The 13,412-nt window shown below is 36.6% G+C and overlaps 1 protein-coding gene across 2 annotated transcripts in view; it reads left to right on the top strand.

Moving 5' to 3' along the window:
• LMO7 (LIM domain 7) overlaps positions 1-13,412 on the top strand; it is a 197,782-nt gene that overhangs the window by 78,378 nt on the left and 105,992 nt on the right. For both annotated transcript variants that reach the window (XM_032402836.1, XM_032402833.1), the window contains exon 4: positions 3,156-3,225. In XM_032402836.1, coding sequence (XP_032258727.1) covers positions 3,156-3,225 — 70 coding nt within the window. The remainder of the gene's footprint in view (positions 1-3,155; positions 3,226-13,412) is intronic.

Here is a 13,412-nt window from a genome sequence, read left to right as displayed (position 1 = left end):
CTTGTATTTTATTTGGTATAAGACTATGCCCCTACTTTTTTAAGATATCCTTAAATTTCACAGAAGTTTCAATTTTATGGAATCTAATTTGAAATTATGAAATGTAGGGTATTTTCCTCCCTAGAAGAAATACCCTAAAAGGTTTTCCTTTAATTGTTATGTGAAAATCATTATTTGTGATTCATAATTTGATTGGATGTTCAGTAGTTGCCAAAACCATATGTGCATTTTCTCCATGCTCTAGTGCTTAGAACTGGTACCATTTTAACATTTGACAAAGTAAAACAGCGTTTTTGTCTAGTGCACAACTTTTACAGGGTAGTTTGTGTGTTATGCAGAGTGTTGTTTTTGCCTTGTGGTTATTTCTGTGTTTGTACGCATACTAGGAGGCTCCGGAGTAGAAAAGGAAGCCAGTCCACAGTGTGTATGTTGCTTCTGTGTAACTAACAGCTGTGGAAACTTCTGATGAGGGAGGAAGCAACTCATTTTTGGGAGACATCATTTATCTGTGCTGGTTCCTTTACTTCCTTCAATCCCTTCCTTTTGCTGCCTCGATTGAGTGTAGGCTGTGTTATTATCCATTCCAGAAAGTGTTTTTAAAAAATGCTCTTGGTATTGCTAACACTGTAATATAAAAATGGTAAGTGAAGTAAACAGGTAAATTGAATGATCTGGCCAAAGTCATCAGTGACTCAAATGGGCGGGGGAGGAATTTATGACACTCTTCCTCCAATAAAGACAACCGATGCCAGACTTTCCTGACATTTGATAATTTGGCCCAACTCTTTTTAGTCTCTAATTTTTATGTCACTGAAAGATTACATTTTTTTTTTAAAGATTTTATTTATTTATTTGAGAGAGTGAGAGCGAGAGAAAGGGAGGGAGGGAGAGTGAGCGAGCACGTGCGCACATGCTTGAGCAGCAGGGTGGATGGGCAGAGGGAAAGGGAGAAGCAGGCTTCCTGCTGAGCAGGGCGCCTGGCTGGGATCCTGACTTGAGCCAAAGGCAGACACTTAACCTGCTTAACCGACTGAGCCACCCAGGCATCCTGAAAGATTACATTTTAAGATCCAATTTACCGTAGGAAAGTCACTGCCAAGCTAGTGGTCAACAAGTCTATGAATTTTTTGATTTATACTATGCCAGAATAATGTTGCTATTAAGTAATGTTCCAGTTATTAGTGCTTCTATACATTGCATACCTAGTAAATAGGGAACAACTAGAAGAATTAATTTGGAACTGTCATTTCTTAGAAGCCTGCTCAAATTTTTTTCTAGCTTCTCGGCGAGCCATTAAAGAAAAATAATTCAGCTATGAAGGGAGAAAGCCTTCCTTCCTACCTGGCTTTCAGTGCACAAACAAGAAATTAGGAATCAGAGGGTAACAGTTCTAGGAAATGCTTAATTGAGGGGGCAATTTTATTTATATTAAGTTGTCTGAAGATCTTTGTGTGAAGAAACTATGAAAACAAAAAAAACATCTTTTGTTCACCAGACTAAATCTTCGTAAGCCATCATTGTGTAATTTTGAATCCTGCTGAACAACATTCTGAAGGTTATTAAATTGAGACTTTTGTCTTCTTTATTTTTAGCACATTCAAGTGTATATATAAATCTCTGGAATGTTGAAGGAGTGACATTCCACAAGTGTCAGATTTTTTTTTTTTCTTTTCTGTTGCCCATTGTGAAGAGGAGACCAGTAAATTAAGAATGTTTGATTCTTTCTCCTATATTTGCTTTCTTTTTGGAGCTCTGTTTACAGAATAAAGAATTGCTTTTTGTAGCTAGATTATTGAATAGGAAAAGCATGTTTTAAATTACTGTTTTCTGACAGTGACTAATGATTAATTAACCAAGCTAGCATTAGTAGAAAAGCATTACTATAGTATTAAATGTCTCTAAGGCTTAGACTGTATCATTGAACAGCAACAAAAAAGCATAAAGTTCACAATAACTAGATTTAGAACCAAGAATTGTACTCTAAGTTACAGTCTTCAAAGGTGGCTTCTTTCCTCGTGTTCTGGAATGTAGAGACTTATGGATATCTTTGCAGATTCTGTCATAGCAACTTTAATGTGTTCAGTATTAGATTCTGAAGTAACTGTTAGTCCATTTTGGGGAGTTCTGGTACATTTAATTTTTATCCAGTCATTCTGTTATGGTAACAAAGCAATCACTCACATATTTTAATGAGTTACCAGCAAGAACTAGCTGGCCATTAGGATGAGTTCCACTGCACCCTTTAAATCTGGCAAAATACAGTTGTATTTTGTACCCATGGATAGATCTAGGGAATATTATGCTAAGTGAAATAAGTCAGACAGAGAAAGATAAATACTGTATGATTTCATTTACATGTAGAATCTAAAACACAAAACAAACAGAAATAGACTCATAAATACAGAGAACAAACTGATAGTTGCCAGAGGGGCAGGGGTAGGGAGAATGGGTGAAGTGGGATTAAGAGGTATACACTCTGATAATAAAATAAATAAGTCATGGAGATGTAAAGGGAATATAGGGAATATAGACATATATATTATATAGTTATAGGGAATATAGTCAATAATATAATTACTTTGTATGATGACAGATGGTAACTAGACTTATAATAGTGATCATTTCATAATGTATATAAATGTCTAACCACTGTGTTGTACACCTGAAACTAATATATTATGTGTCAACTATACTTCAGTAAACAAATCTGGAAAAATAATGTGGTTTGAAATTACCTTTTAAAATAAAAAACAGTTTGAGGAAAAAAATTAATAAAAATGATTAATAGAAAAAATTATTCTTAGGTCCAAGAGAACTAGATTATTGTAATGAAAGAGATTCTTAAACTGGCTCTTGGAACAGAATCAAATACTACCTTTAACAAATGTGGAACTATTTTTAGGGACATGGCTTTGAGTATAGCAGTGTGTCTATATGGTCTGAGAGCACACTCACCATTGTTTGCAGTGAGGTTCTTCTTACTTTGTTTCTTGACTTGTTTTCTTGGTTGTTTGCCTTTTATTGTGCTCTTGGCTCTGAATCACATATGGGGGATGGACTAATGATATACAAGATTTTTGAAAATGTTAAAAAGAATATGAAACTGATACTGGCATTCTTGTAATTGCATATATTATTTCTTTATTTACTTTCAGTTTGGTTAATAAACTTAAACCTGGCGTCATTAAGAAGATCAATAGATTATCCACACCAATAGCAGGTTTGGTAAGTAAAAAATTATCTTCAAAACTGGATTTGTTTGTTTTCAAAATGTAAAACGATGAGCATAGACTGGTACTCTTATCTGGAATTATCATAGAAATCAGGTTTGGGGTTTCTTGCTCAAGGAAAGTGTTTTTAGTGATGTCCTCCTATATCTTCAGTTTTTTCTGTTTCCCTTCTGCTGGGAGACTTTTATTTTTTATTGTTGTTTGTTTTGCTTTTTGTGCCCTCAAACTTCATATATCCCCTTTCTTAGCTTATTTCTTCCACAAATTGCATTTGTTTATGATCACCTTCTTTCTGAAGCTCAGCCCTGCACATTTTGTTTGCCAGTTGACCACACTTTAGGGAAACTCTAGATGTTCCCCAGTTGTTACGTTTCTGTTGCTTCATGCTTATGCATAACCCTCACTTAGCCTGCAGATCTTGGCGTGTATTTGCAACAAGTTTGCTTTATATCATAGATTTCCTACCAGAGTTCTGTGTGATATTGGGTAGGTCACTATCTTCTGTTGCCTTAGTAATACTGCCTATCAGATGACTATGGGATAAGTCTCTAGATTCTTTCTAGCTTTAAATTTGGATTCTGTATATGAAAAATACCTCACACTGTCATTATATAGATACTCTACTGGATCAATAATTGAAAGACCAATAAAAAGGTGGGGCTGTATCTTTGAAAAAAAAGTAATTTATAATTAAGTACAAATGATGGGTTATTTTCAAAATGTTAGCAACCCCTAAGAATCAAGGCTGATGACAGGAGTCAATTTAAAAAAATTAATTTTGTAAAACACTGAAGTTTAACACAGCTACTACCTGGAATTTATATATATATATATATACACATTAATTATATATAATATTAATTCCTTCTTTCTTACCAAGTTATTTCTATTCCATTTCTATCATGACATGATTTCTGTCATGACATATTTTTATTGGTCTCAAATTTGGTTAGGTATAAAAAACTATCATGTATGCATATATTATATGAAGATATGTATATATGACTGTGTAGCAATATACATATATGTATGAATTACTTCTACTAATATAGCAAGTCAGAAGATATTACTTTAAGAATAAAATTGAAGAAATTTGGTTTTTGATTCTTCCTAGGAAGAAACATTCAGTTTAATAAAAATAAAGCCTTACATGAAAATCATTTTTATGAAATAACTTCTGTGAAAATTAAAAGTTTGAATCATATTGAAAGTTTTTTCAAGTGGCTCGAGTTATTCTTACTTTAATGTTTAGATTTTGAATTGTCATTTCTTGGATCAATTACACACATTGTAAATGAAATTAGCCTTTGATTTCAAACACCCTTCATATTTGGAATACTTGAATTGTGGTGGTTTGTTGTTATTGGCCACTAGAGCTTTTATTCAATCTTCTGATTCTATGATTAGATGAAAGCCAAATGTATTTTATATTTAAATCCAAACATCTCTCCAACTATTTCTATTTCAAGCATGGAAATTCTATCTGGTTTGGATTTTATCTCTAGACACTAAAATGAAATGTATTTCCGGAACATTAACTGGGATGATTTCCCAAATACAGGACACTGAGCATTTTCAATGGGATGTAGGAGCATAAGAATAACTGCAGTTGCAGAATTGGGCTATACTTGGTTTGAAGTTGTCATCGTGCCTCATTTGACTCCTTCTCATACTTGTGTGTCAGGATGGTTATGTCAAAATTTCTTGAAGCCTCAATTTGAAGTGTGCATTAGAGCTCCAGCATCTAGCTGGTAAGGTTGTCATATGTGGATAGAAAGGGATTATATAGGTAGTCTGACATACAGATGCTAAATGAATGTTGTTTTGTTGCATATTAATTTTTTAAACAAATAATTGAGTGCCTACTAGGTTGAGAACTTTTCTAGTTTATAGGGATATATTGGAGGAATAAAAACAGGTAAGGACATTATCCTCAAAAAGCTTACATTTTAGTGGTAGAGCAGGATCTAGCAAATAAATTAGCAAATGAGCAAGAAATCACCAGATATAAATGTGCTGCAGAGAATTATAATAGACTGACATTTGTTGAACACTTATGAGCACTCATAGTTGGACTATGAAGATTGACCTCAAAAATTCCTCAAGGAATATGTCAGAAGCCTTTGTTTTTGATGTGTATAGAAGAAAGATAAAAAACCCAAGCTGGACTCTTTATACTAGTAATTTCTGTGTTCACAGCAACTAACATAATGACTGATACATTTGGAGGTAAAAGATTTATTTTTTAAAGATTTTATTTATTTACTTGAGAGAGAGCAACTGAGAGAGAGAGAGAGAGAGCCCAGAGGGAGAGGGAGAAACAAACTCCCCACCGAGCAGAAAGCCTGACGCTGGGCTCCATCCCAGGACCCTGAGATCATGACCCTAGCCTAAGGCAGACACTTTACCAACTGAGCCATCCAGATGCCTCCAAAGATTTTTTTTAATGAATAAGTGGAAAAGTTTTCAATTGTGAAAAATAGTAAGCTCTCGAATTAGATCTTTGAAGGGATAGTATTATAGGTTGAATTGTGCCTTCCCCCAAACATAATATTTTGAAGTCCTAAACCCCAGTACCTCAGAATGTGACCTTATTTGTGAATAGGATTGTTGCAGATGATGTACTTAGTAAAGCTGAGGTCATAATGGAGTAGGGTGGGCCCCTAATCTAGTATGACGTCCTTATTAGAAGATGACTATGTGAAGACAGGTACACCCAGGAAGAATGCCATGTGACAGCGGAGGACTGGGGTGAGGCATGTATAGGCAAGGAGAACCAAAGATTGCCAACAAGCCACCGGAAGCTGGAAGGGGCAAGGAATAGTTTCCTTACAGGTTTCATGGAATCATGGCTTTGTGGACACCTTGATTTTGGACTTTGAGCCTCCAGAACTGAGGGACAATAAATCTTTGTTTTTTTTTTTTTGTTTTTTTTTTTTAAATTTAATTTTTTTTTTTAAAGATTTTATTTATATATTTGACAGAGAGAGGCAAAGCGAGAGAAGGAACACAAGCAGGGGGAGTGGGAGAGAGAGAAGCAGGCTTCCCGCCGAGCAGGGAGCCCGATGCGGGACTTGATCCCAGGACCCCGGGATCATGACCTGAGCCGAAGGCAGATGCTTAACCATCTGAGCCACCCAGGCGCCCAATAAATCTTTGTTTTAAGCTACCCAGTTTGTGGGACTTTGTCATCGCAGTGCTAGGAAACTAATATAAATAGGCAAGTGTTTTTTTTTTTTTTTAAATTTAATACTTGTTTAAAAAAAAAAACTTTTTATTTTAAAATAAATAGAGATTCACAGGAAGTTGGGGGGAAAAAAAAAAAACAGTACAGAGAGGTCCTCTGTGTCTTTCACCCAGTTTCCCCCATGGTAACATTTTGCATAACTGTGATATAATATTAAAACCAGGAAAGTGACATTGGTACATCCAAAGATCTTAATCTGATTCACCAGTTTTATATGCAGTTAATGCTTTTTTAGTAACAAAGAGCAGAGATGCTTTCAAGCTAAGTGAGATGAAGTGTTTTATTTTAAGGAATTTTCAGAGGACTCTGTCATTAATTTGGTGTTCAGCCATAAATATGACAATCACATTCCACATGATTACTTTTTCTGCCCCATTGCAAACAGGAAATGATGTCTCTCAGTTGAGGTTCCCAAGAGAAGAATCTGAATAGATCAAATTACCTTGTCTTTCCAGGCTACAGATATCATAGGTCACTAGGCAGCTGGTGGATGCGTTCCTTGAGAAGAGTGTCGTCTTGGCAAAATGGGCTGTGGTTAGGAGTGTCGGTAGCCTTTGGCTCACTGAGTTCAAGTGTGTGGGTTAAAGAGGGTTCTGTGAATGAGGTTTCTCTGGGGTAGATAACATTAAGTTAAATATAGTAAGAATTATACAATTTCTATGCTCCAAGCCCTGTTTTCCATCACTCCCTTCTTACTCTCTTTCCTTCTGCTATAACTTTCATCCATTTCATGCCATGTTATTGTATTTAGCTTTGAAGCCAAGGCACTGGATTTACTGTTTATAGATGGCCCTATGTGAAACACCTGGAATATCCTCTGAGCAATGACAATATGAAGAGAGGTGTTTAGCTGATTTAGAAATACACTGAATGCTTTGCTTGAAACAATCACATTATTTTATGAATGTTTTGTCTTTGGGAAGACATTAACCATGTTCTCATAGATCTAGAGATACAGTTTTTCTCACTTGACTAAGTTTTAATTTTTAAAGAAATACATTTTTCTCTATCTTTTCTATTCTTTATATTCTTCACAAAGCCATGCTAAAAAAATCTCACCAAGAGTTTTCCAAAAAATTAACCAGTGTGGGTATGTTCAATTCATTGAAACGCAAAACTAAAAGTGTATTTGGGAATTAAAAAATTCAACCTCAAAACAAAACCCTGAGAAACAAGCAAGATATTCTGATGGTGAAAAGAGCCATTGAACCAGAATAATGTTTACCATCTGATGTCTTAACGTGCATGAAATACAATGTGTGTAGAGAATATCAAAGAAGTTATTAACCCTAAGACTTACAGTTGTCTTGGACCCCTAATGATTTAATTGTATTTACTAAAGCAAGGTTGCTCAACCTTGGCACCACTGACTATTGACATTTTGGGCCTGATAATTCCTTGTTGGGGGGGTCTTTCTTGTGCATTGTAAAATGTTTAGTAGCTTCCCTGGACTCTACTCACTAGATGCCAGTAACACCATGTTCCCCACCCCAAAGTTATGACAGCTAAAAATGTCTTCTGACATTGACAATGACCCTGATGGGGTAAGATCATCCCTGACTAAGAGCCACGGAGCTAAAGAGTTAAGAAAGTAAACAATACCCCTTTACATGGGCTAGTTTGCTTACTGAGTATAGATTTGAGTGATCTACTTATGCCTGCCATTTCAATTGCAGTTTCTCTTAGAAAAGCAATGGTATTCTAGAAAATTTGGTTTGAATCATTTGTTTGTTTGAAAGTTTGTGTCTATTAGTGGGCTTAATAGAAAAATCTTCTTGGGGTGCCTGGGTGGCTCCGTCAGTTAAGCATCTGACTCTTGATTTCTGCTCAGGTCATGATCTCAGGGTCGTGAGATGGAGCCCAGCACCGGCTCTGTGCTGGGTGTGGAGCCTGCTTAAGATTCTCTCTCCCTCTCCCTCTGCCCCCCGCCCTGCCCCTCTCTCTCAGTCTCTTCAGTATATCCACACTTGCTTCAAAAATATGAGCTGAATTTGAGCATCTTTCCTCTAAAGGGTTACTCTTTCAGATTATTTTTGAGACTGGAATGCGTAAGGTGTGACTATAGAGACTGGGAAGGTTGTCTCCTCATGAATGCTATAGAATGCAGGAAGTGGGCAAAGACGCCAGGTAGCTTAAGCTGTTGGACGTGTCCGTTTCTCTTGTGTTCATAATTGTTGCTTCAAGAAATAACACCAGTCTGTGGGTCCATTCTTACTGCCATTTTTCAAAAGGTTGTTAGTGGTTAATGTTCTTGTGCCTGTGTAAAATTATTCCTGATTAATCTTTACTCACTGTACACTTGGGCATCAGCAAAATAGTGTGACCTAGTCTGTGCCAAGGTCACTATTGAAACATCTAGTTGTTCCCTTCTAGCAGTAATAGAAAGTGCACCTGAGGAATCTGCTATACAATTTAAATATTCTCATCCAGGTTTTATCATAGTTTTAAAAACCCACTCTCAGGCAGTGACTATATGTAGCCTACTCTTTTTCCCCAGAGCGAGGGGAACAAGGGGGTTGGGAGAGGGGAGGTTTGTGGGACACTGAGCTTGTGAGCTCTTTTACAAATAAAACCAAAATGTGAGACCTCAAGACAAGAGTGTTTTCAGGGAAAAAGCCCACTTCTTTTTCCTCTCCTTTCTTATCCAAGTTGAAATAATATAGGAAGAATGAATATAATTATTATTTTCATTCAAGGGGGCACTTCTCTGGTTAGGAGGCAGGAATAAATTTTGTATGGTTGAAAAGAAAATACTCAGGGAACATTAGAATGTGACTTGGATGAACAACCAACACATGCTTTGCTTAAAAGAGTAGTGACTAAGGATTGCTCTTTACTGGGTCAAACTCAGTATGTGTTTCAGAGGGGATCTCTCTCTAGTTGGTAATAAACAAGATACATTTGTGAATGTATTTTGATGTTGATGTATATAAAACCTGGTAAAAAGTGACACCATGGAAAGATATGGGAAGATGGTATCATAGAGTGCATGTAAAATAATCATTTAATGCTAAGATCAATAATGTCTATTTTCTGTTCTTGAATTTTATTGCTGATTTTGTAGATTTGTTTGAGCTCTCCACCTAGCACATTTGGGAGAGGCTTCCACCAAGTAAAATCTTTTTGAATCACTCATTGTTGCTTTTTGATTGCGTAGCCATGTAAGAGCAGCATTCATGCTGAGCTGATTCTGGCTGCCATGATCCCCATCTCCAAATGGATGGGGGACAACATTGACGAGGTCCCCTCCCATAACGCTATTTCTGCCTTAACTCTTAGTCTTCATGTTCTCATTTTCCTCACAGTTGATAACAAATGAAGGCTAGATATTTTATAAATGACCATGTTTTTTTTTTTTTTTTTTAAAGATTTTATTTATTTATTTGACAGAGAGAGACATAGTGAGAGCAGGAACACAAGCAGGGGGAGTGGGAGAGGGAGAAGCGGGCTTCCCGCGGAGCAGGGAGCCCGATGTGGGACTCGATCCCAGGACCCTGGGATCATGACCTGAGCCGAAGGCAGATGCTTAACAACTGAGCCACCCAGGCGCCCCTATAAATGACCATGTTTTTAATTGTTGTTCATTTCTCCCCTATCACTGTACTGGAACAATTTCATAGATGTGGAATCAGACCTTAGTGTTTTATTGAGTTAAATGATTTTTTTTTTTTTCTTACATTTCCTGATAGAGACAGGGGAGGTTAAATGATATCAATAAACTTGATTAAAATTGCTCAATTATGGTTTCAGGATAAAAACTGCACTAAAGAAATCCTTTTATCTCAAAGGGAGGGTAGACCACTATTACAGGTTGTATAATTATGCCTCAAACAATAAAATTTAAACCATTTTTATTTTTCTAGTTTGTCAATCTGATTATTTTCTTTAAAAACAGAACACCAATAACAAAAATGTGGAATACTTTTTCTTAATGAAGTTACAGGAAGAATACTCTAGTGTTGCCATTATTTAATGTATTCTTACATTTATGGAAGAGATTATAGCATAAAAGCTAGCCATTTACTAAAAATAAGTCCACTTTATGCATTGAAAATGATATTTTCTGTGGTTGTACTTTAATTTTTTTCCAAAGTATATTGGAATTTTTGTGGATCACCATCAGTATTTTGAAGTATTTTGGGGTTATCCAATAATTAAGTCGAGAAAACAGACTAAATGGGGATTATGCTTTGGCTGTTTTCAAGGTAACAAATAGTAGATATTAAATATCCAAATGCCTTAATACCTCCATATAAATGGCAGATAAATAAGTCCATGATAACTGAGTTATTTATAAAGAAATTTTAGGTGATTTCCTCAAGAGTCTCCTTGTCTCCTTACTTCTCTCTGACTCCCAGTAAAGGTAAGTATCACTAAGAATGGAAACCTAAAAACTTAGTGTCAATATTTAAAGTTGTTTCCAGTACCCTCATACTGACGCAGCACTGTAAATCAGGAAACTCCTGTTTTATTTTGAGACACCATTTCTTAGTCATGGCATTGGCACACGTTTAGGAGCACTTCCCTAGAGTTCCAAAACTTGTTTTTAAATATAAGATGAACATATGCCAACTTTCAGCCTTGAGGGCAACCTTTTAAAAAAACATTAATGAATTAGAATTCCTAACGCAACAACATGATTAACTTGTAGAGTCAAAGAAAAATTGATTCAGAGTAGGATTATATCTTACATGATAGTTTTATTAAGATACTAAAATGCTTAGAACATCTCTCTTTAGGAAACTTTTGTTATGTAGAAATTGGAAACAGATCAAATGAGGTTAAATAAGAAGTAGAACCCAGATGTCAGACTGGTATGAGCACATTGGTCATTTGATGGGTCTTAGGCCCTCCCTAAAAGTATTTATTGGACACCTATGTGTCAGGTACTATTCTAGGAACTTGGAACACAGCCACAAATAAGGCAGAGAAAGTTCCTCCCTAATGGAGCATAATCAATAGGTCAATAATAACCTGTAAGGTACTAACAGTTGTCATGCAGAATGTATAATACCTTGTCAGTTGCCAATAATTACACTGAAAAAATAAAGTGAATGGGTAGAGAGTGATTGAGTGAGTGTATGAGAAGTATTTCAGAAAAGGTGCTCAGATACCCTATGACCCAGCAATTGCACTACTGCGCCCAGTGATGGGTATTAAGGAGGGCACGTATTGCATGAAGCACTGGGTGTTATATGCAAACAATGAATCATGGAACACTACATCAAAAACTAATGATGTACTGTATGGTGACTAACATAACATAAAAAAAAAAGTGCTCAGAGATATCTTATTTCTGGAGTTGACATTTGACCAGGGACCTGAATGAAGTGAGGGAGGGGGAAAATATGGGGATCATGGGACTTTTTGAGACAGAAGGAAGACAGGGAGGATCAAGGCAGGATCAAGCTGGTTCAGGAAGACTGTGGGTCTGTCACTAAGTGAGGCAGATAGGGATGGGCCAGCAAGGTTGTATAAGGCTTCATAGGCTTTGGTGAGTAGATCATATTTTACTCCTAGCATGATGAGAAGCCACTGGGGGCTTTTGAGAGTGGTTTAATTTGTTATTAGAGATCATTGGATGCCTGTGGTAAAGGATGAACATATCTGTGACTATACTAAAAATCGTTGAATTGTACCCTTTAAATTTATGATTTGTATGTGAATTCTACCCCAATAAAATGTGAAAATAAAAAATCACAAGTTGGTGTGTGAACAATAGACTGAAGGAAATCAAGAAGAGAAGCAAGAAGGCCAGTTAAAGAACCGTTTTGGTAGTTGAATGACTAATTTTGTGTCAGCTTGACTGGCCATGGAGTGTCCAGATAATCAGTTAGACATTATTACATTATTCTGCATCTGTCTGTGAGGGTGCCTTTGGATGAGATGAACACTGGAATTTGGAGATTGTGGAAAGCAGATTGTTCTCCCTAATGTGGGTGGGCCTCATATAATCAGTCAAAGGGCTGACTACAACAAAAATGTCAGTCCTCCTGTGAGTCAGAGGAAGCTACTCCTGCCCAACTGCAAGAACTGAAACATTGGCTTTTCTTGGGTCTGGAGCTTGCCAGCTTTGAAACTGGAACTTACTTTCAAATGGAACATTTCATTGACTCTGCTGGTTCTCAGGATTCTGGACACGCACTGGAAGTAGACCATCAGCTCTCCTGGGTGTCCAGCTTGTAGATGGGCAGATCACGGGACTTCTCAGCCTCCATAATCACATGAGCCAGTTCCTTAAAATAAGTCTCTTTCTATAGATATATGTATCTTGTTCTGTTGTCTAGAGAACTCTGACTAATACAGTGGTTCAGGCAAGAGGTGATGGTGACAATATTGGGAATGGAGGAAGTGGTCAGAGTTTGTTTTGATGGAAGACCGTGTAGCACCTGTAGGTATAGGTTGTAATACCTGTATGTAATACCCGTCAATCTGTAATAGATTGACAGAGAAGCCAGGGTCTTTGCATCAGGAGTTTATTGAGATAGTAAATAAGAAACCAGAGGGTTGGTGGAGGGAAGGGAAGAATCAAGGGAGAAGCTAGAAATTGAGGCAGTTTACATACGATTGCAGATTTGTAAATGTCAAAGTGATCAGTGTCAATCTTAGATATTGTTCCCTGACAACATCCTGAAAAACATGATTAAAGTGATGGTTTGTGATTGTTTATAAGAAAGAACATAACACTAGAAGCCAGTCTTGTCCACCACAGACAAATGCTCTAAAGCAACATATTACTGGGCTGGTCCCATGGAAAGTCCAAGAGACCAGCTAGAGGTCATAAAATGGCTCATGATGGATTTTGTTTGACTTCACTGTTTTTGCTTATTTCTAAAATTTGAGCCAAAATTTGCATACCCTTAGATTTCATGTAAAATCCTAATCTCTGGCTTCTCCATGAATGTGGCAATAGCAGGCCTGCATTCGCCCAAAGC

Source organism: Phoca vitulina, unplaced genomic scaffold (genome assembly GCF_004348235.1).
Source record: "Phoca vitulina isolate PV1807 unplaced genomic scaffold, GSC_HSeal_1.0 scaffold5, whole genome shotgun sequence".
Lineage (NCBI taxonomy): Eukaryota > Metazoa > Chordata > Mammalia > Carnivora > Phocidae > Phoca > Phoca vitulina.
Note: the sequence above shows the minus strand (reverse complement) of the source record. Positions and strands in the feature narration are given on the sequence as shown.